The 24,396-nt window shown below is 35.6% G+C and overlaps 1 protein-coding gene across 1 annotated transcript in view; it reads right to left on the bottom strand.

The window, feature by feature from the left end:
- The window catches only part of LOC148939195 (pH-sensitive chloride channel 2-like), a 98,492-nt gene that overhangs the window by 52,814 nt on the left and 21,282 nt on the right, over positions 1-24,396 (bottom strand). The window contains exons 2-3 of the mRNA XM_089106742.1: positions 12,279-12,453; positions 9,953-10,182 (exon numbers count right to left, since the gene is read on the bottom strand). Coding sequence (XP_088962868.1) covers positions 9,953-10,182; positions 12,279-12,453 — 405 coding nt within the window. The remainder of the gene's footprint in view (positions 1-9,952; positions 10,183-12,278; positions 12,454-24,396) is intronic.

Here is a 24,396-nt window from a genome sequence, read left to right as displayed (position 1 = left end):
TCACTTGAATAAAACAAGTGATTTTTGGACGAAACTCTCCCCCACCATCAAATTTGACGGAAAGTATGAAGTGGCTCTTGTTGACTGTATTCTCAAAAATACTTATGACATCCTGAGAAAGGATTGTAAATATGAAATAAAAATTAGACCCTATGATTGGCCACCACCACCAGGTGATGAAGAACAAATTCAAAAAATCAAGTGGTTGGATATCCACATATTGAATTACCCTACGAGGAACTCAATTGTATGAATTATTTATGTCGTTCTATTAATAAAAGAGTTTCTGCTCGTAAAAAAGAGGCTTTTCATTTCAACTATTCAAAGGAGGAGGGCAAGAACTACATTAGTTCACCTATTGCTAGCGAAAAGGTTATTTTCAATGATAATCTAAAGAATGTTCTTGGCTTTAAGCTCAATATAATCAATGGTAAAAGTGCCGGAAACACTAATTCAATTTTTGCTGACTACTCGCCTGCATTCTCCACAGACGCTGGCATATTTCTCCATACCTCATTTGTGGAAACATCTCGGGTTGGCAATTAAAATATACCCCTCCTACGAGCTCTTTAATGAAAAACCAATCAAGAACATATTCATCACTACAATATAAAGCATCTTCAGTATATCCCCGTAAACACTTTCTATTTGGAACTCTGTCAGTTAACACTAAGAACTGAATTGGGTGATCCAATAGCAATTTAAAAAGGTTTGGCTGTGATTACATGTCATTTTCGACCCATCGTTCAACAGCAAGATGTCTAATAGAAAAGTGGTATTCACTTGTCCTGATATTGACTGCTATGTTAATACTCTTGACCAAGACAACAGGGCAATGGAATGGAGTATTACAAGGGTCGCTCGTCAATGTCTGGCTACGGTCTTGGCAGCTAGTTTGCTAAGCTGTTTTGCTCTTCGCTACCATTGACAAGAACATATAGTGTACCGGCTGAAACAGACTTTGCATACTTTACACTATACGGTTGGGTTTTTGGCAAGGATTTTAAAAAAAGTGCTACGAAAAGTCTTAGGTCCAGTGCGCGAACCCTTGGCGAGAAATTAAAACAAAATGGTAAAGGTTTAAAAAGGTCAAGAAACAATGCATCACTCATCAGTCTCTACTCAAGTCGGAAACGAAAGACATCCCTTTTGTCAAAGAAAAGAAGGAAAAAGCCGACACGTAGTGTAACCAGAATCCCCAGGAAGAAAATTGTTAGATCGAAACTTGATTTCTTCTCTTAGGATGTCCTACCTACCACATAAGGATTCTCAACCTTCAATCACCGCCTCATTGAATCTATTCAATGCCGAAAATGTTGATGTGAGTGTCAAGCATGGATACTATGAACAATCCTATCCGCTACAACCACTCTCTGACAATATCCACTTTCAAATTTATTCCAAGGAAAACTAATTCATAGATTTATCGACGACATTTATATATGTACAAATGAAAGTCTAGAAATCTGATAATATAATGCCAATTCGGGCCGATGGGATATCCTATGAAAATTGTATACTAAATAATTTATTTCGTCAAATTAGTGTCTAAATCAATGGCACGCTGGTGAGCACAAGCAACAATCTCTCCAACTATGCAAGCTATATGCAATTCATGCTGATGACACCCAAGTCATACAAGGAATTGAGAGGTGCCTCCAATGGATATGAATATATTACTAATACTGATAGTACAGATGCACTTAAAAATGTTACAACTAGTGAATTACATCTAGTTGGAAAAATATATCATGAAATATTTAATATACCCCAATGGCTGCCACCCAATGTTAAAGTAGATATAAAATTTTCGCTTGCACCATACAATTTCATATTGAGAAAGAAACTTGCTGCCTATCTCGATGTAAGTCTCTCCCTCACCTCAGCAATATTTCATGTACACAAACAGCAGTTTATGAGCTCTGTTGCTTTGGCTGTGGAAAAACTGAGAGCTAATGGAAATAATATTAAACTACTTGTTCCTCATACAATCACCAATCAACGTCATATTGCCATGGGCTCACGCAATTTCACCGATTCATCCTTTATCAATGGCGAAATCCCCTCGAAATTGGCTTTGGCATTTGTAAAAGCGCCAGTGTAATAGGATCATGGACTGAATGCCCACATAAATTCGAGATGTTTGGACTTTCATCTCTTGTGTCTACAGTAAATGGTATCCCACTCTACAATCTATCTTTTGATAAATCCTATAGAATATTGTATGAGTTGACCATGCAAACCCTAGATCATGATTCGCAACTATTTGAAAATGGTATAACCGAAGATATGTTTGCTAAAACACATGGTATCATTGTATTGGATTTGTCTGGCATACAGGATATGAGTATAGTACGTACGGGGACTGTGCGTTTAGAGTGTACATTTGGCAACCCATTGGCTGAGAGTGTTGCACTAATCTCACTAAATCAATATGAAACCTATCGGGAAATCACTCCCGAAGGCAGTGTTCTACTAGACTTGGCGCCATGAACACCAGTCAAATAATCAGTGTATTTAATATGGACCCCTACATGTCCAAATATAAATCCTATTGTCTACCCTCAGACTATCTTGGAAAAATTCAAAGCGCGAACAATACCTTGATTATTGTTAATAGCAGTCCATCGACTGTACTGACGGGTCATTGGCTGTGCATCTTTCAAACAATGAAGAATATCGAATTTTTTGATCCTCTTGGCCTACCTTATACTTTCTACACACCTCACATCAGCAACTATATTGAGAGCAGTAGGAAAACTATTATTCAAAATCGAAAGAGGGTGCAGGATCTAACGACTAAAAGCTGTGGCTTCCATGCACTACTATATTTTGTGTTCCGATGTCGTGGCTATACTTACAAGCAGTTTCTCCACATTTATAGTGACAATCCCTGTCTGAACGACTTTCTAGTGGAAAATCTACTTACAAGTGTATTTAATATTGATTTCAGTGCCCTAAGAATAAAATGTTTAAAAAAAGTATGTGAATTTGTTTATTAATAAAAGGTATATATATAACAATGCCTTTAAATCTACACTTTTATATTTCTTGATTGGTTTATAGGTAACTTTTGTGAACCATTAATACCGGAAAATCATTTGGATTCACTGTACATTAATCCTGATTGATTGCAAAGTCGGAGTCACATTTTCTGCAGTACAGTGCATCTTCACTCTTGTCATACCTCTTTCTATAGTAAATGATACTATTTGCATTCATATTATGAAATTCACGAGTTTCAATCTGTCTATTTGAAGCAATATCACATACTGTGTTTTCAAGTGGTGAATCACATTCGGTGACTGCCAAATAAAAATCGCTTGGTTTGTAGTCATAGTAGGCAGTGTCGTCACAGCGGTAACGTAGAAACCAGATTGTCTTGTTACCCCAACAGTTGAATCGTAGACCAGATTCCTCTTCCCAGAATAATTTAAATCCGCGACGATACAAATCTCGTAGAAATAAACTAAAATCACGTTTAGGATTCTTTCCAATCATAGCGGGGTAAGTATTCTCCCACTGATCACATTTATCATTGTGACAATTGGAGCAGAGGTGTCCTCTAGGGTGAGAGTCACACACCTCCTCAAGACATGAATTTTATCCTTTAATTTGTACTGCATAGCCTCTATGTAATTTGCAAGGATTACATAATTTACACTTTTCATTATAGTCATCAATAATTGTACAATTCTCACATTGAGTCCAACTGCCAAGAGTGTACGTGCACAGTGGGAATATATAGAACATTTTTTGGTTTCCGATGTCAACTCTCTCACAGATAAAATAAAACTGATCGTCTTGGTTCGTTAAATTCAAAGTGTAGGAAAGGGGAGAGGAGTAACTCTGTGACGCTACCTCATTCGAAGGAGGAGCCATCTATATTGGTACTGATTTCAAAAGTTTATGCACAATGGGATTTCGTTGGGTTATAATTAATATATAAATAAATTAGCCATATTAAATCAAGTCGCATTTTAAAAGTTTCCTACAATAGTCCAATGGAGGTTATTCCAAATTGCGAGAAAATCATCATCCAAAATCAAATGTTTTTCCATAAACACTAGATTTGATCTAATTCTCTCTTTCTCAAATTTATTCATTTTTCAATCCTTTAACTCTGACTGCTGACTCTAGACTGACCAGAAAAGAAAGCTGGCTCGGAAACAACAGATCGATTGACCTTGACCCCCATTAGACTCAATAATCCATGAAAGTGACAAAGTTCCTGGTTTTCAAATTCTCACTGACAAAATCCATAAAACATCAAATAAATTGACCTACACACATAACCATCCATGAAAAACATCAAATAAATGTGACAAAGTTCCTGTTTTTTCATTCTCACTGACAAAATCCATAAAACCATCCATAAATGTGACAAAATTCCTGTTTTCAAATTCTCACTGACAACAAACAGACATGAATTATGTAAAAACAAGTTATAGGTGGCAGCAGGGGTGAGGGACAGGAGTTATAGGGTCACCTCTACTTCTGTATTCCAACCACCAAGGACCCCAACCATCAAGGACCCCAACCATCAAAAGAGTGTCTGCTCTTGATACGGTTCATAGATCCTCAAAAATGTATGGCCTTAATACCGTTCGCTGATTCTCAAGAGCGCCGAGCCTTAACAGAGCTCATTGTCCCTCAAAAGTGCCTGGCCTTGATACAGTTCACTGATCCTCAAAAGTGTCTGGCCTTGATACAGATCACTAAACCTTAAAAGTGCCTTGCCTTGACAGAGCTCTTAGGCCTTCAAAAGTACCTCGGAACTTACCTTGGTAGTTTTATTAATACAAACGGTGGGTATAGTGAAGATTTCAAAAATAAAACAGCCAAGGCAAAGGTTGTTTTTTCACAGATGAAAAAACTTTTTGGAAGAATGGCAAGATCAGTCTGCGAACCAAGTTTAGAATATTGGAAGCTACATGATGAAAGCGGTCAAGTTTAATTCTGGATCATGGCTGCTCTGAAAAATGGACGAAAATTTGCTAGATGTTTTCCAGAGAAATTGCCTATGGATTAAACAACAAAAGTACGAAGAACAATATGGAAATCTTTTTGCAAGACAGTGGAGATAATTTGAATGAATATTTCGGCCCTATGTCCAAGGGCCGTCCTCAGCAAGACAAAAATATATGAAAGAAAAAAAACTCACAACATGCAACCAATAAAACCAAAATTTTTTTTTTCCAAGGCAGTCCAGTCCTAGCATCCTCACTTCAGCGAAGTTCAACCGGGACTGATAAAATGTGAGGTAAAAGAAGGCGATTCAATGAGATGAAAGAGAAATAATTTATAAACACGTTCTTATTGCTAATCCAGCTTTTTTGGCAGCTAACCTCAAAGGTCTTTTTGTGGCCTATGGATTGTTTTTGGTACCCTACTAACTGACCGTATTTCAGACAGTAGGCTGTACGAAAAGTGTGATTGAATCCCACTTGTATGGTTAGCCTATCTTGAGAGAAAGGTTTACATGGCTATCACACGTTTTGCGGATAAATTATGATATATTCTCAAAGATAATACTTTTCAGCCAACCATAATGGGCAAAGATTGTCCTTTGCTAGGATAGACAGAAAGCAGGTTGTCCTCCGTTTTGTTGGGAGGCTGTCTTAAGAATTTTTTTTTAGGGAAATGGAAACTTTCTGGGAGGGTGTAAAGAGGGAAGTGTAGAATAGATTGATAAGAGGGAGGTGGAGCCCCAAGGCCTCAGGTGGCTTGGGCTGCGGTGCATGCAAATTCGGCAACAAGTCTCACAAAAGATGTATATCCTGTGTCCTGGAGCCCAGGTGGCAGTGGCCAACTTGATGAGGGTGGAAGGAGAGTGTTTTCCTCCTTTGAATTTGTTGTGCCCCCACTGCCCATAGATTTTGAAAAATGTCTTTTAGTATTTTCACTGAGAAAAAGTGAAAAGACAATAAGATTGGTTTTCTAAATTTTTAAAAACACATTTGCCCCCCGCCCCCAATTACTGCTGAGAAATGAACTTCTATAAAACTAAGTTCACCAGCTCATTTGATAACCTTTTTTTAAGTAATGGATAGATCCCACTTCTCTCTTTATTCGGCCAACCTCGCCGCCTCTGAAATCGTGGGGATGATGATATAGAATGTTTGATTTGACGATAAACTACTCCTGGGTATTGCGGAATTACGGTTCACTGTTCATGAGTCAGATTGTTTCAAATATTTGGCCATTCTAGTCTCAGGTCTCCAGGAGATTCACGTAAAGGGAATAGTACCGTACGCAGATGACAGTATGGGCTTCTATGTCATTGGCAAAGTGGCATAGAGGGTCCAGATGGTTGTCCCTCATTTCTTTGGTATAGCCTATATGAGAAAATGGTTGGGAATGAGTATAATACATCAGGAAACCACAGCTTTTCCCAAATTGCTATGGGCAAGAAAATCATTAAGGACAACCCTCATATAAAAACTATTTACATCATTTTATTTTCTTGAATACGTTGGTTTAATCCCTTCTCTTAAGTGACAAAACAATGCCTAACAATATTTTTTGAAGCCTACTGCGAAGTTTTTTTATTTTTGATGGTTGTTACTTATTTTTGATGGCAGAGCTTTTCTTTTATCTGGATAAAAGGTAAACAAGTAATAACAATAACTTATTTCCAGAACAAGTCATGAGACTTGGAATATTTCTTAAGCAAATAACCTGTCTTCTTGTTTCAAAGTAATTTACATGATATTTTTCTGGCATTTGGGGAGCCATTTTGGCTCCCATTTCTGACATATGACATTTGGTTCCCTTATTATGGGGATCAACTCATCCCTCCTTTTGTGTCTGTTCTCTTTTAGTGTAAAAGTGTTTCCCTGTTTTACTCTCTGCTATCTTGTTATATCTTGAGGGTGAGGTTTATAAGCTATTAGACGGCAATATGATGAGAGAAGAATAGAAAAAGGGAAACAAAACATGGCTTTGCTCTTAACTTACAGACATTCATTTTGGGTTATATGATTTTCTCCATTAATCAAAATCTTAGTAATAGTGATGTCCTGGATGATTGGTCCCTTCTGTTTTTCTCTCTCCTTCTCTCTCTCCCTCTTTTCAGGTAATATAAAAAAACGAAACAAAACGAAAAAATTGAAACATTTGAAAAGCAAAATACTGAAAAAGCATAGTTAGTTTTATTCCTAGAGCTAGATCGTCCTTTCCAGAGAGAAAACTAGTTTTCTAGCTCTCCCTTATAACGACGAACCTACATACTATATCCTGTATATGTTAAAAACTATTCACAGACCTTCCAAGAGGTATGGATGGCCAAATGGGCAAGCATATAGAAGGTTAGAATCGGATATTACTGGCTAAAAAATTGGCTGATCTAATAGCCAATAAAAATATTGCCAATTTATCGTCAAAACTAAAGGTAGCTTACATTAAAATTACCTCCAAAGTTTAAAACAGCTAATCTGAACCATGGCAATTAAAACTCCCCTCACACTGTGTCTTAGTAAATTATAGGAATAGTTTTTCCCCTTGCAAACGTAGAAAACCCCTAAGCCATAATCAAAACTGCATAAGAAATTTGTGAAGAAAAAATAAATATAAAAAATTTCAAGGAATTTTTTGGGTGAATTATGAAATTAAATTCTTACTTTAGCTATACTTTGGAAATACGGCAAAATTTGAAAATAAAGATTATTTAAAATGATCATTAGTGCTGATTTGGAGCTCCATGGTCTGCTAGATCCCCGTGATTGTCCGTAGTGATACCTGGAAGTCCCAAATTTGCATTACCCGAGTAAATTGGAAACCCCAGAAGTTACAGTTCTCAATTATAAGGTTACTTAATAACCGTAAAGTTTTTTTTTTTTTTTTTTTTTTTGTAGGTCTCTGCCCCTCTCCTCTATAAAACAGAACTCTGCTTACATTTTCATAAGACCTAAAACTGTCTCAGCAGCATGATCAGAATAAGCGAAGAAATTCAGCAATATTACATCAAATGCTCATAGCCTTCTAGTAAAAATGGCAGCACTTCGACAATTAATCGGGCAAATAGGATCTTAAAAAAGTGACTTTTAACACTTCTAAGCAGGGTTTTCACTTCTAGGGAAATTACCCTATTTTAGGGAGAAATTCCCTTCTTTTAGGGAGACTTATTTTGAATTTAGGGACAAAGGGAAATCTAGGGCAAAGTAGGGATTTTTCAAACATAGGCTGAAAAATTCTCAAAGATTGTGTATTCTCAGTTTTTTAAGAAGCTTATGTAGCAACACTGGCATTTCTTGTTGTAATTACCAAAATTTCAAAAAGTTGCACCCTGCAATATTATTTAGGTAGCCTAGGCCCCGTATTTATTTTTAAGCAATGGATTTGACTGGTGTAAACTTACCGACATAAGGGAGTGTTGGTTAGGCTATGCAGCAATTGTAGAATAGAAGCAAGTTGCCTACGCTTTGCTTGCCTCAAGACTGTGAAAACAAATCTTATCCTTAATCTAAGCACAGTAGGGATCAGAGGTAAAATTCTAGTTTAGCTACTTTTCGCTGTCTTAGAAAGGGGTAAGGTTAGGAAAATGAAACTTTCAGGTATGGGTCTACAGAGTAAAGTAAGCCCCTGGAAGGTATTCAGAAGTACCTATCTCCACTCCTTCTCCCTCTAGAGGGCAGTGACTTTTGGTGACCTTCAAACATCTTTGTGTTACAAAAGTGAAACCTTGCAAAATGGATCTTTTGCTTAAATGAAGTACAAGAATCTTTTATAGCTTCACGATTTGCTCAATCCCAATTTATTAGGCTTCCAATTTATAAGTTTTTCAATCTAATTTCCCCCTTCTTCACTCCCTAACGGCCAGTATCAGCAAACTTCTGAATGATATTGTGTCTAACTTCATGGAACTGGACTACATTTGCAGTGTTGATTTGTTTATCGAACTGAATCCTTACCTTTCAAGTGAGTACCTGCCTTTAAACCAGACGCATGTGGGAATAGGTGCAACCGATTCAATTCAAGAATTCGTAGATGCTCAAGAGCCAAGTGATAATATTGATCTCTTTTACCAGTCTTGTCGAAATATCAAGCAGATCCAAGACCGTTTCAAGTTTGAAGACGAAATTTATGACATTTCGGCTTTGGTTGAACCAAGGAATGCAAGAAATTTGAAGCCAAAATCTCTAAGGCCACTATTTACAAAATTTCTTCCTCTAACAGAAAAGTGTTGGTTCCAAAAAACGGACGTAGAATGGAGATTTCAGGCAATGACCGATGTCAGTGAGCTTCATTTGGGAGATGCCCAAGTTGAAAAGCTGTCAGTTGAGCAGTACTGGATGAAGATATTTAGCCTGAAGACTCGCAGTGGCAAAATCAAGTAACCGGAATTTGTGGAAGTGCATATCACTGATCTTTTCGTTACCCTTTAGAAATGTGCCAGCTGAGCGTTTGTTTAGTCTCCTGAAAATAATCAAAACAGACATCCGAAATAGGTTCGAGAATGTCGCACTGTTCTCACATGTTCGAGTCAATTACTGGTTGAAAAACGAAGATAAAACTGTCAGCATACCAAAAGCTGTCGCTGGCTTCAAGACGAAAGCAAGCGCTACGTGTGATGAATTGCTGGAGATGATACTTAATTGAACTTTTTTTTAATTGCACTTTTTTTGCACTTAATCCGTAATGCAAAATATTTTATGCCAATTATTATCTGAAGTAAAAAATAACATCTTGATGTTGCACTATGTTTTTCGTGTATATTGTATAGAAATCTATGGCAAAATATTTATTTTCTCTACGGCAAAAAAAGGAAGAAATCAGACTTTAAGACAAGGATTCTTAGGGAAAATTGATATAAAAATAGGAAAAATCGAATTTGAAATGTGAAAACCCTGCTTCTAAGGCATCCTTCCTAACTATAGAGATGACGATCTAGAGTAAAATTTCATTAATGTCGTTATGATTTATCATTACTCAACAATGTGAAAACACTGACCTGAAGGAATATGTAACGTGACCATCTGGTGTAATTTCAATCAGCACGTTTGCTTGTGGGAATTTAACAACTGATGATTGTTTTTCGTTCAGAACGTATAGACTGGGTTTCCAAATCTTTTCTGCGAACTCAATTTCCCCTTGCAGTACTTCAGGTCCGTCTGGGAAATATGAAAAAGCAAGTCTTTCATCTTTCCACGATAGTTCAACCCACAATTCTGTTGAGAAGTCCTGGAATTTTTTTTAAATATCACAAGCTATATTAAATCCTTCAGTGACGTCAATGGAGGAGGGGAGGTTAGAAGGCAAGGGGTTTGGGTGGTAAAGGGCTGCTAAATTTTTGGGTGGTTTTTGGGAGGTGTGCTTTTGCTGTTTTCACTGAAAACACCTTTTTATGGTATTTTCATTGAATATATTGTAGAAAAAAAAACGGCTTCCCACTAGATTTTGAAAAATACATCATTTTTTAAAAATACAAAAATCATGAAAAATACAAAAATACCTCTATTTTTGTGAAATAATTCCACTGAAGTTCTTAGAAGGTATCTTGTGATACAGAAATTGGAACTCGAACAAAAACTTAAACTAAGTAAACTTAAAATCAATCAGTTAAAACTAACATAAACGTGAAATCTAACAATTTATCGAAAATCTTAAAAAGAACTTGAAATTTGAAGGTAAGTGCTTTTGTTTCTCTAAATTAAAAATATTTTAAACAAGACCAAGGGATTAAAAACCTGGAAGCCTTCAAATTTTTCCCTGGTGTCAGCAACACATATTTTGCCCCAACACTTTTACTATCAATTGAACCTTCTAAGCAGGTTGTACCTTCAAGGTAGCTACATAGTTTGTAGATCATACCACGACAATATGCCAAAGGATATGACAAGGCTACAACGGCCTTACCACTTATAATTCAGGCATATTGATTCATTGTCTTTTGTGTCAAGGTTTAATTTGTGGTAGAAGAAATTTGTCATTTGTTTGGTATATACATATGCAGTCAAAATAATTACTTCAAATTCGTTTAGAAAATCTCCAATGACTAATGCTTCGGATTCGGACTAATCCCATCAATCCCAGAATATAATTGATACTGAAGACATATTTTCATGCTGAGCTTATGTTATTGTTTCTCTAGGAGAGGTCATCAGATATTTTGGTCTCGGTATTTATATGACTATTGTTAAGCAATTTTTTCCTTAGCTATTTTCCTAAGTTTTCGGGAGTCACTGATTGCGTCTCCTTTTTCAGTCTCTACTGTTTCACCGCGTCTCAACAGCGAGACATTATACGAAACAATATACGAGATGCTCGAATACAACATAGTAATATGGCTATTGATTAGCAGTTAGGCTGTTAACATCCTTGTTGGTCAACCAGTCTAGGACTAAAAGAAAAGCAGGTCATCTCTGCAAGCGGTGGGAGGAGGATGCAAGTAAGGAATTAAGGGAAATTATTGGGAGGATGTAAAGAGGGAGGCTTTGAATAGATTGCGATGAGAGAGGAGCGTCCATAGCTATGTTGGCCTCAGACGGCTTGGTGCTGTCGTGAGTTGTTAGTATTAGTACTTTCCCGTAACGGTCGGTACCTAAGCTAAGCCCCATTGGTCTTTATTCAGATTATCTTTTTTATTGAAAGTATTTTGCTTTGTTGTTTAGCATATGAAAAATTATCTTTGTATCCACAATTGAAACAGTAATCTATTAATAACACGAAGAAATTTTAAGACAGTGAAGAATAAAAAATAAATGTCTAATGCAAAAAAATTAAATAGCTTTTCAATACAAAATTAATAATAAAAATCCAATTATTTCGGCTTCATACCCGAAATCTTTTATAAACGATAATAAAATCTAGAGAGAAAATTCGAAGAGAAAACAAACAAAATCTACAAAAAATAGCTTGAACAAAGCATAAAAACAAAGAAACACACAAACGCAAAACCCAGAAAAAAGACGAGAGGAAACTCACATCAAAATAAAATATCCTATCGCTTTTTTTTTTTTTTTTTTTTTTGTTTAGCGTTTGTGTTAGGCTTCCGGATATGAAGCCTAAATATTCGGAATGGATTGTTTATTTTCTATTAAAAAGGCTTTTTTGTCTTTTACTGTCTCAAACAAAATACCAAATATTGATAGATTTTTATTTCAATTATGAACGGAAAGGTAGGGTGGCCTAAGAATTTATTTACTATTTACATCCATTTCGTCTTTCATATTTTAGCAAAGATATCAACAGAAGGTTTCCTGATTTACTTTTTTTATTCCAATTATTTTTTTCCTATTCCTCTAACGAAAAAAAAAATTATTGAAGAAGCTTCTTACTGATTCATGTATGTCAACATCACTTAGCATCGTCATGGAGACAGAAGCTTCAACAGAAATCGGTCCATCAGACAGAGGAGGCTCTCTTCTATCGTAGACATCCTGATCAGTAATCTCATCAAATATTTGAATGGTCCAACGGGAGACTTCACTTATTGCTGTTTCATTTGCCGATCTAAAATACGAGGCATATACTAAATTACAGCAACATTTGATAAGATACAACGTTTCCTGATATCAGATTTTTGATTTCCCAGACAAGTTAAGACCGGTATTCAGACAGAAGACAAGGATAATGAATAGCTTTGAATCCTCAATATAACTAAAATAATCAGTAATCAATCAGTAAAATATTTAAATGGTTCAACCGGGTACTGTACTTTAGCAGTTTCATTGTCTGATGGAAAAAAACAAGGCATATACAAAACAAGGTTTGATAAGATACAGCATTTCCTAATGTCAGATTTTTATTCCCCCGATAAGTTAAGACTGATAGTGAAATTCATAGTTTTACTTTTTCAGACAGACAGGGACGAATTTGAATAGCTATGGTTCTTAAATATAATTAAACGAAAAAAAAATTTGTTTTTTTGTTTTTTACTTTGCAAAAAAAAGAACAAAAATAATTTTTCCCAAAAAGTACTATTTTCTCTCTTTCTTTGATTCGCACTATTTACTATCTCTTTGCTTACTATTTATACTCTAAGCTTACTCTGCCCTAAGCTTAACTTTACTCTATACGAAGCTTCCTCCTTATTCTTAAGAATATTTTATCTTACTTTGTAGTCAAACAGTTCGTGGTAACGAACTGTAAGTAAGGAGCGACCCGGCTCAATGGTAACCGAAATTCTAAAAAACGGAATTTTTATACCAATAGATAGACCAAAAGAATCAAATTTCAATTCTGATTTCAAAAATATAAGTTTCATCAAGTTTAATATTACCCATCAAAAGTTACGCGCCTGAGAAAATTTGGCTCATTTTCGAAAAAAGGGGGAAAGACCCCCTAAAATTTATAGAATCTTAATGGAATTATAGAATCACACCATCATATTCAGCGTATTAGAGAATCCTACTGTAGAGGTTTCAAGCTCCTATTTACAAAAATATGGAATTTTCCATTTTTTGCCAGAAGAAAGATCACGCATGCGTGTTTATTAGGTTTTTTTTTCTTTCTTTCTTTTCCCCAGGGGTAATCGTATTGACCCAGTGGTCCTAGAATATCGTAGGAGGGCTCATTGGAACGGAAATTAAAAGTTATAGTGCCCTTTTTAAGTGACCAAAAAATGGAGGGCAACTAGGCCCCCTCCCACGCTCATTTTTTCCCAAAGTCACCCAATCAAAATTTTGAAATAGCCATTTTGTTCAGCAGAGTCGAAGATCTAATAAATATGTCTTTTAAGATGACTTAGTTCCTCACAGTTTCCGGGGGAAGGGCTGCAAGTTATGAACTTTGCCCATTGCTATATATTGTATTGGTTATTGGGAAGTATACAGACATTTTCAGGAAGGATTTTTTTCTGGTGGGGGGGCTGGAGGAGTGGGCTACTCGGGAGAATCTTTCCGTGGAGGATGTCTCCTTAGGGGTAATGGACATTTCTATGAAGGGGGCACCGGATTTCCTAGCATTATTTAAAAAACGATCAGAAATTAAATTGAAAAAAAAAGTTTTTTCAACTGAAAGTAAGAAGCAACATTAGAACTTAAAACGAACATAAATTATTACGTATATGAGGGGGTTCTCCCCCAAGTCAATACCTCGCTCTTTACGCTACAGTTTTTTTTAGTGCTTTCAAAAGAGCTATCTATTCCAATTAAACGGTCTTTGTGATTCAGGGGTTTGTGAATTAATTTTTTTTTTACTTTTAACGTAAAGAGCGTGGTATTGACTAAGGGGAAAACCCCCTCATAGAGGTAATAAAAAACAATAAAAAAAAGCGATACGGCTCAATAGTAATCGAAACTTTTAAAAACGGAATTTTGATGTCAATAAATGTATCAAAAGAATGGACTTATAATACTGATTTTAAATATAAAAATTTTATTAAGTTTAGTATTACTCATCAAAGGCTACGAGCCTGAGAAAATTTACCTGATTTTTTAAGAGGGGGGAAACATTCCCTACAAGTGAAAGAATTTTAATGAAAATCACGCCGTCAGATTCAGCGTATCAAAAAACCTTATTACATTGGTTTCAAGCTCATATCTGCAAAAATCTGCAACTTTGTATTTTTTGCCAGAAGAAAAATATGCGAATATAGAAGTTCGTTACGTAAGTTAATTTGTAAATTACGTCAGAGCCAAATTTAGAGACAACCATTTAGCAAAAGAAAAGTAAACTTTTTATGCAAATTTTGTTAACTTATTCAATGACGGTGAGCCTTAATAAAAGCTGCATTAACTAAAAAACGATCAGAAATTATATAAAAAAAAACAAGTTTTTAAAACTGAAAGTAAGGAGCGACATTAAAACTTAAAACGAACAGAAATTATTCCGTATTTGAAAGGGGCTGTCCCCTCCTCAATGCCCCGCTCTTTACGCTAAAGTTTGACTCTGTTTCACAGCTTTATTTTTTAAAACAATAAAAAACTTTAGCGTAAAGAGGGAGGCGTTGAGGAGGGGACAGCCCCTTTTATATACGGAATAATTTCTGTTCGTTTTAAGTTTTAATGTCGCTCCTTACTTTCAGTTTAAAAAACCTGTTTTTTTTATTAAATGAAAGTAAAGAGCGATAATACATCTCAACACGAACAGTATATAAGATTCATTAAGTTTAGTGTTGTCCATCGAAAGCTACACGCTTGAGAAAATTTGCCTGAGTTTTAAAAAGGGGAAAAAACATCCCTTAAAGTCATTTATCTTAATGAAAATCACATCAGCAAATTGCGTATCCGAGAATCCTATTGCAGAAGTTTTAAGGTCCCATCTGCAAAAATGTGGAATTTTGAGAAGTCTCAAAGTTCTTATAATTTCCCATATTTTCATATATTTGTCCTCCTAGGCTGTTACTAGAATATAATTTCATTCAGGCAGAGCTTCAGTTACGGAGCACAATTCTTGAGACTACAAATATATGGAGCTCTATTAAGTGCTTAAATGTTCCATATTTCTTATGGCCACCTTCTTGAGAAAAAAAAATTGATAGAGAAAAAATAATACTACCAGGTTTGATAAAACAACCCTATTTCTATTTGGATATTGGAAACTGATTATTCTTATGTTTTCCTGTTTAGGTTGCATCTAACTGTGTGTTTATTTGTTCTTTTATTCCCAGGGGTGATCACATCACACCAATAGTCCTAGAATATCGGGAAATGGCTGATGGGAACGGAACTTAAAAGTTTTGATGTTCTTTTTAAGTAACCAAAAGGATTGGGGGGTAGCTACCCCCCCTCTCACCCCCCCCCCCCCAATTTTTTCACAAAAACGTCAGATCAAAATTTTGAGGTAGCCACTTTGTTCAGCATAGTTGAAAAGCCCAATAACTATGCCTTTGGAAATAACAAGACCCCCGGAACCCCTGGGGAAGGTCTTTAAGTTATAAAATGTGTCGTTTGTTTACGTATAGAATTTCTTATTGGGAAGTATTCATATATTTTTGGGCGGGAGGGGGGTGAATTTTCTGCTGGAGAGATTTTCACGAGGAGATTTTTACATGGGAAGGGAAGTTTCAAAAGGCGAACTTTCTGGAGGAAGTTCTACACTGGGGGAATTTGCCAGAATTCTTGCACGAATTTCGTTTTAGTGGTCTTACTTTCTCTTTGCAGACTCACTTTTACATGTGGAGATGTTGAGAGGAATCTTCCGGGGGGGGGAGTTTTTACCGAGCTAGAGTTGTTTAGGATCTTTCCGTAAGAGGGGAATTTTTCACGGGGTAAATTTGCCAAGGGGGGGGGGGGGTCGACAGGATAAATCTCCGGAGTGAATTTTCTGCGAGAATAGCTTTCTACTAGGGGGTGGGTTATTTGCGGGAAAACTTTTCCACGCAGGAGGGGATTTCTGGCATGATTTTGAAAACAATCTTTTCAAATGAATGTAGGCTAAGAAAAAGTTTTCACCTTAAAACGTAAACTAGAAATTCGGGGGGGGGGAGGGCGGGGAGGATTTAACTAGAATGGAACTGTCTGAGAGGAATTTTTCTGGTGAGGTGGGGGGGAGGGTTACGTGGAAATTACTTTCCATGGAGGGATTTTCCGTTGCGAGAGGGAAATTTCCATGGAGGGGGAGCAAGATTTCCCTTCACTATTTAAAAACGATCAGAAATTGAATAAAAAAAACAAGTTTTTTTTCAAATGAAAGTAAGGAGGAACATCAAAACTTAAAACGAACAGAAATTATTACTTGTGTCAAGGGGGCTGCCTTCTCCTCAATACCTCGCTATTTACACTAAAGTTTGACTTTTTGTCCCAATTCTTTAAGAACGACTCCTGAAACACACGGGTCATTTAGTTAGAACAGTAATCTTTTTTAAATGTTCTAAAAAAAAGCTTTAGCGTAAAGAGCGAGGTATTAAGGAGAAGGGGTTGCCCCTCATATACGGAATAATTTCTGTTCATTTTAGGTTTTAATGTTGCTACTTACTTTCAGTAGAAAAAACTTTTCTGTATTTAATATATCGAAAGAATCAACTTATTATCCTGATTCCAAATATATAATATTCATTAAGTTTAGTGTTACAAGTCAAAGGCTATAAGCCTGAGAAAATTTGCCAAATTTTGAAAGGGGAGAAACACCCCTTAAAAGTAAAAGAATCTTAATGGAAATCACACCGTCAGATTCAGCGTACCAGAGTATCCTATCATAGAGGTTCCAAGCGCCAATCTGCAAATATGTCGAATTTTGTATTTTTTGCCAGAAGAAAGACCAGGGATGTGTGCTTTTTTTTTTTTTTTTTTTTTTTTTTTTTTTTTTTTTTTTTTTTTTTTTAGGGGTGATTGTATCAAACAAATGGTCTTAAAAATATCGTGGCAGGGCTCTTTAGAAGGCTAATAAGAAATTGTACTGCCTTTTTAAAGTGACAAAAAATTGGAAGACAACTAACACCCCTCCCGCGCCTTTTTTCCTAAAAGTCGTCCGATCAAAATTTTTAGATAGTCATTTTATTCAATATAGTTGAGAGGTACAATAAATATGTCTTTGGAAATGACATGACCCCCACAACTACCAGACAAAGGGTCGCAAGTTATGAAATTTGCTTATTTTTGCTATATAGTAGGCCTATTTGTAATAAGAAAATATATCAGCATTTTTTAAGGGTGGGGTGGAGATCATGTGGAAAAGATTTTGTACGGGGTGAATTTGTCATAGCGTTGAATGTTTCAGGTGGGGAATTTTCCAGGGGAAATTTCACACGGGGGGGCATTACCAATAATTCTCATAAGGAATTCGTTTTGTTTGTCTTACGTTCTCGATGGTGATCTCATTTTGCGTGTGGAGATGCTTCGAGGATATTGTCCTGGGGAAATTTTGAAGGGAAATAGAATTCTCTGGGGGATTTTTTTGTAGGATGAAATTTCCAACGGAAGAAATTCTTCACGGGGAAATGTTACCAGGAGAAATTCTCCATAGGAAATTTTCGACAGGAAAACTTTTCATGGGGGGGGGATTTCCGATAAAAAATTTTCACATTGAGGGGATTCCCCCATGACCCTTAAAAATAAAAATAAGTCTTTCTTCAAAGGAAAGTATGCTAATGATTGTTTTTGCAAATGAAAGTATGCTAATGATTGAGCATGAAATTTCCTGGGGGGAATTCGCAGTGTGGATGGAATTTTCTATGGAGGAATCTTTTTTGGGAGGATTTTCCACGGAGAGTGCGGATTTCTTGAGATTATCTGAAAATGATCAGGAGTTAAATAAAAAAAAGAAAGTTTTGTCTACTAAAAGTAAGGAGCAACATTGAAACTTAAAACGAACAGAAATTATTCCGTATATTAGGGGGGTTGTCCCCTCCTCAATGCCCCACTCTTTATGATAAAGTTCGACCTTTTGTCTCAGTTCTTTAAAAACGATTCCTTTGTTCTTTAAAAAAGAGAATCAAACCTTTTTTAAGAGTTATTAGGAGTAGTATGCGTCGTCTGGATTCTGAGCCCTTATGTTCCTTCCTATGTCATTTGGGGCCTTTACGTTCCTTCCTATGCTATTTGGGGCCTTTACGTTCCTTCCTATGTCATTTGGGGCCTTTAAGGCCCCAAATGACATAGGAAGGAATAGGAAGGAATGGAATGGAAGGAATGACATAGGAAGGGCCTTATGTTCCTTCCTGTGTTATTTGCTTGCCTTATGTTTCTTGGTACCTTTCCAGAGCATGTACTTATGGATTTGGGTGGATTATGTTCCCTCCCATGCTATTCTAGGAGCTTCTGTTCCTTCCTATGCTATTACAAGGGCTTATGTTCCCTCCCATGCTATTTTAAGGGCTTATGTTCCCTCCCATGCTATTCTAGGAGCTTATATTCCTTCCTATGCTATTACAAGGCTTATGGTCCCTCCCATGATATTTTAAGGGCTTATGTTCCCTTCCATGCTATTTTATGTTCCCTCTCATGCTATTTTAAGGGCTTATGTTCCCTCCCATGCTATTCTAGGAGCTTATGTTCCTTCCTATGCTATTCTAAGGGCTTATGTTCCTTCCTATGCTATTTTAAGGGCTTATGTTCCCTCCCATGCTATTCTAGGAGCTTATGTTCCTTCCTTTGCTATTACAAGGGCTTATGTTTCCTCCCATGCTATTTTAAGTGCTTATGTTCCCTCCCATGCTATTTTAAGGGCTTATGTTCCCTTCAACGCTATTCTATGTTCCCTCCCATATTATTATAGGAGCTTATGTTCCTTCCTATGCTATTACAAGGGCTTATGTTCCCTCCCATGCTATTTTAAGGGCTTATGTTCCCTCCCATGCTATTCTAGGAGCTTGTGCAGTCAGAATTTGTAAATGTATATCATTTTTTTCTTTCCGTATTTTCAAAAATAAGGCAAATTTTCTCAAGCGCGTAACTTTTGATGAGTAAAACTTAAATTTGTTTCTAGACTATTCTATAATAATCCTATTTCATTTTCATTCATTACCATTAACCAAATTAGCAGTATATAAAAGAGTGGTTATAACACAGAAGTAGCAAATAGCTAATCATACCTTTCTATAGATTTATAAAACCTTACCTGTAATTTCTCTTTTAAGCAAGATGTTTTCTAATGCAAAAATCCATTATTTCCTTAAGCAAACTCTATATAAACAAATCACTATTTCACAGTTGATGGTTGAACAAACGTTCTTAAACTGGGATGTGTTTTGCACTTAGCTTTGTGCGTATTTAATCCTTTATCAAAATATGCCATCGGGAAGGCTGAATATTAATCCGACAGGTGTAATTTGAATGTTAAACGCTCGTTACAAAGTAGGTTTCAAATAAACAGATGTTCTTATCTTGGATGAAGAGAGATATTAACACAGGAAAAAGGATTCTTAGCAATTAAAAATGAGACAAAACAATAATATCAAAAACAACATTGGGGCGAGACCGCTTTAGACATTTCGGTGAAACAGTTAAAGACATTTTAAGAGATGATTTTAGAATGTGTTTTTTCGAAGTTCATTTTGAATTTCTGTCGTGAAATGCAAGAGTTGGAATATTTCAGTAGTGTTTTGTTGTGCTTTACCTTGTCACAGTTACATTCTGTTGATTTTCATAGTTCATTTTGAATTTCTTTCATTGAAATGCAAGAGTTGGAATATTTCAGTAGTGTTTTGTTGTGCTTTACTTTGTCACAGTTACATTCTCTTAATTTTTCAAAGTTCATTTTTGAATTTCTTTCGTGAAATGCAAGAATTGGAATATTTCAGTAGTGTCTTGTCGTGGTTTACCTTGTCACAGCTACATTCTCATGATTTTTCAAAGTTCATCTTGAATTTCTGCCGTGAAATGCAAGAGTTGGAATATTTCAGTAGTGACTTGTTGTGCTTTACCTTGTCACAGTTCCATTCTCTTGATTTTTTTAAGTTCATTTTGAATTTATGTCGGGAAATGCAAGAGTTTGAAAATTGGGGTCTTAGTCCACCAGCCTGAATGGTGAAAATCCACTAGCTCAGTATTGGGGTCTTAGTCCACCAGCCCGAATGGTGGAAATCCACTAGCTCAGTATTGGGGTCTTAGTCCACCAGCCTGAATGATGGAAATCCACTAGCTCAGTATTGGAATCTTAGTCCACCAGCCTGAATGGTGGAAATCCACTAGCTCAGTATTGGGGTCTTAGTCCACCAGCCAGAATGGTGGAAATCCACAGCTTTACCTTGTCACAGTTACATTCTCTTGATTTTTCGAAGTTCATTTTGAATTTCTGTCGTGAAATGCAAGAGTTGGAATATTTCAGTAGTGTTTTGTTGTGCTTTACCTTGTCACAGTTACATTCTGTTTATTTTAATAGTTAATTTTGAATTTCTTTCATTGAAATGCAAGAGTTGGAATATTTCAGTAGTGTTTCGTTGTGCTTTACCTGGTCACAGTTACATTCTCTTAATTTTTCAAAGTTCATTTTGAATTTCTTTCGTGAAATGCAAGAATTGGAATATTTCAGTAGTGTCTTGTCGTGGTTTACCTTGTCACAGCTACATTCTCATGATTTTTCAAAGTTCATTTTGAATTTCTGTCGTGAAATGCAAGAGTTGGAATATTTCAGTAGTGACTTGTTGTGCTTTACCTTGTCACAGTTACATTCTCTTGATTTTTCGAAGTTCATTTTGAATTTCTGTCGTGAAATGAAAGAGTTGGAAAATTGGGGTCTTAGTCCACCAGCCTGAATGGTGGAAATCCACTAGCTCAGTATTGGGGTCTTAGTCCACCAGCCCGAATGGTGGAAATCCACTAGCTCAGTATTGGGGTTTTAGTCAACCAGTCTGAATGATGGAAATCCACTAGCTCAGTATTGGGATCTTAGTCCACCAGCCTGAATGGTGGAAATCCACTAGCTCAGTATTGGGGTCTTAGTCCACCAGCCTGAATGGTGGAAATCCACAGCTTTACCTTGTCACAGTTACATTCTCTTGATTTTTCGAAGTTCATTTTTAATTTCTGTTGTTAAATGCAAGAGTTGGAATATTTCAGTAGTGTTTTGTTGTGCTTTACATTGTCACATTTACATTATTTTGATTTTCATAGTTCATTTTGAATTTCTTTCATTGAAATGAAAGAGTTGGAATATTTCAGTAGTGTTTCGTTGTGCTTTACCTTGTCACAGTTCCATTCTCTTAATTTTTCAAAGTTCATTTTGAATTTCTTTCGTGAAATGCAAGAATTGGAATATTTCAGTAGTGTCTTGTCGTGGTTTACCTTGTCACAGCTACATTCTCATGATTTTTCAAAGTTCATTTTGAATTTCTGTCGTGAAATGCAAGACATGGAATATTTCAGTAGTGACTTGTTGTGCTTTACCTTGTCACACTTACATTCTCTTGATTTTTCGAAGTTCATTTTGAATTTCTGTCGTAAAATACAAGAGTTGGAATATTTCAGTAGTGCTTTGTTGTGCATTACCTTGTCACAGTTACATTCTGTTGAAATTCATAGTTCATTTTGAATTTCTTTCATTGAAATGCAAGAGTTGGAATATTTCAGTAGTGTTTTGTTGTGCTTTACCTTGTCACAGTTACATGCTCTTAATTTTTCAAAGTTCATTTTGAATTTCTGCCGCGAAATGCAAGAATTGAAATATTTCAGTAGTTTCTTGTCGTGGTTTACCTTGTCACAGCTACAATCTCATGATTTCTCAAAGTTCATTTTGGATTTTTTTCGTTGAAACGCAAGAGTTGGAATATTTCAGTAGTGACTTGTTGTGCTTTACCTTGTCACAGTTACATTCTCTTGATTTTTCGAAGTTCATTTTGAATTTCTGTCGTGAAATGCAAGAGTTGGAATATTTCAGTAGTGTTTTGTTGTGCTTTACCTTGTCACAGTTACATTCTGTTGATTTTCATAGTTCATTTTGAATTTCTTTCATTGAAATGCAAGAGTTGGAATATTTCAGTAGTGTTTTGTTGTACTTTACCTTTTCACAGTTACATTCTCTTAATTTTTCAAAGTTCATTTTGAATTTCTTTCGTGAAATGCAAGAATTGGTATATTTCAGTAGTGTCATGTCGGGGTTTACCTTGTCACAGCTACATTCTCATGATTTTTCAAGGTTCATTTTGAATTTCTGTCGTGAAATGCAAGAGTTGGAATATTTCAGTAGTGACTTGTTGTGCTTTACCTTGTCACAGTTACATTCTCTTGATTTTTCGAAGTTCATTTTGAATTTCTGTCGTGAAATGCAAGAGTTGGAATATTTCAGTAGTGTTTTGTTGTGCTTTACCTTGTCACAGTTACATTCTGTTGATTTTTATAGTTCATTTTGAATTTCTTTCATTGAAATGCAAGACATGGAATATTTCAGTAGTGTTTTGTTGTGCTTTACCTTGTCACAGTTACATTCTCTTAATTTTTCAAAGTTCATTTTGAATTTCTTTCGTGAAATGCAAGAATTGGAATATTTCAGTAGTGTCTTGTCGTGGTTTACCTTGTCACAGCTACATTCTCATGATTTTTCAAAGTTCATCTTGAATTTCTGTCGTGAAATGCAAGAGTTGGAATATTTCAGTAGTGACTTGTTGTGCTTTACCTTGTCACTGTTACATACTCTTGATTTTTCGAAGTTCATTTTGAATTTCTGTCGTGAAATGCAAGAGTTGGAATATTTCAGTAGTGTTTTGTTGTGCTTTACCTTGTCACAGTTACATTCTGTTGATTTTCATAGTTCATTTTGAATTTCTTTCATTGATATGCAAGAGTTGGAATATTTCAATAGTGTTTTGTTGTGCTTTACCTTGTCACAGTTACATTCTCTTAATTTTTCAAAGTCCATTTTTAATTTCTTTCGTGAAATGCAAGAATTGGAATATTTCAGTAGTGTCATGTCGTGGTTTACCTTGTCACAGCTATATTCTCATGATTTTCCAAAGTTCATTTTGAATTTCTGTCGTGAAATAAAAGAGTTGGAATATTTCAGTAGTGACTTGTTGTGCTTTACCTTGTCACCGTTACATTCTCTTGATTTTTCGAAGTTCATTTTGAATTTCTGTCGTGAAATGCAAGAGTTGGAATATTTCAGTAGTGTTTTGTTGTGCTTTACCTTGTCAAAATTACATTCTGTTGATTTTCATAGTTCATTTAGAATTTCTGTCATTGAAATGCAATAGTTGGAATATTTCAGTAGTGTTTTGTTGTGCTTAACCTTGTCACAGTTACATTCTCTTAATTTTTCAAAGTTCATTTTGAATTTCTTTCGTGAAATGCAAGAATTGGAATATTTCAGTAGTGTCTTGTCGTGGTTTACCTTGTCACAGCTACATTCTCATGATTTTTCAAAGTTCATCTTGAATTTCTGTCATGAAATGCAAGAGTTGGAATATTTCAGTAGTGACTTGTTGTGCTTTACCTTGTCACAATTACATTCTCTTGATTTTTCGAAGTTCATTTTGAATTTCTGTCGTGAAATGCAGGAGTTGGAATATTTCAGTAGTGTTTTGTTGTGCTTTACCTTGTCACAGTTACATTCTGTTGATTTTAATAGTTCATTTTGAATTTATTTCATTGAAATGCAAGAGTTGGAATATTTAAGTAGTGTTTTGTTGTGCTTTTCCTTGTCACAGTTACATTCTTTTAATTTTTCAAAGTTCATTTTAAATTTCTTTAATGAAATGAAATAATTGGAATATTTCAGTAGTTTCTTGTCGTGGTTTACATTGTCACAGCTACATTCTTTTGATTTTTTGAAGTTCAATTTGAATTTCTGTCGTGAGATGGAAGAGTTTGGACTATTTCAGTAGGGTTTTGTTGTGCTTTACCTTGTCACAGTTACATTCTCTTGATTTTCATTGTTCATTTTGAATTTCTTTCATTGAAATGCAAGAGTTGGAATATTTCAGTAGTTTGTTGTTGTGCTTTACCTTGTCAGAGTTACATTCTCTTAATTTTTCAAAGTTCATTTTGAATTTCTTTGGTGAAATGCAAGAATTGGAATATTTCAGTAGTGACTTGTCGTGCTTTACCTTGTCACCATTACATTCTCTTGATTTTTCAAAGT

The sequence above is a fragment of the Artemia sp. Qi Xiang Cuo genome, chromosome 21 (assembly GCF_049724085.1).
Source record: "Artemia sp. Qi Xiang Cuo chromosome 21, ASM4972408v1, whole genome shotgun sequence".
Lineage (NCBI taxonomy): Eukaryota > Metazoa > Arthropoda > Branchiopoda > Anostraca > Artemiidae > Artemia > Artemia sp. Qi Xiang Cuo.
This window is presented reverse-complemented; position numbering and strand designations above follow the sequence as displayed.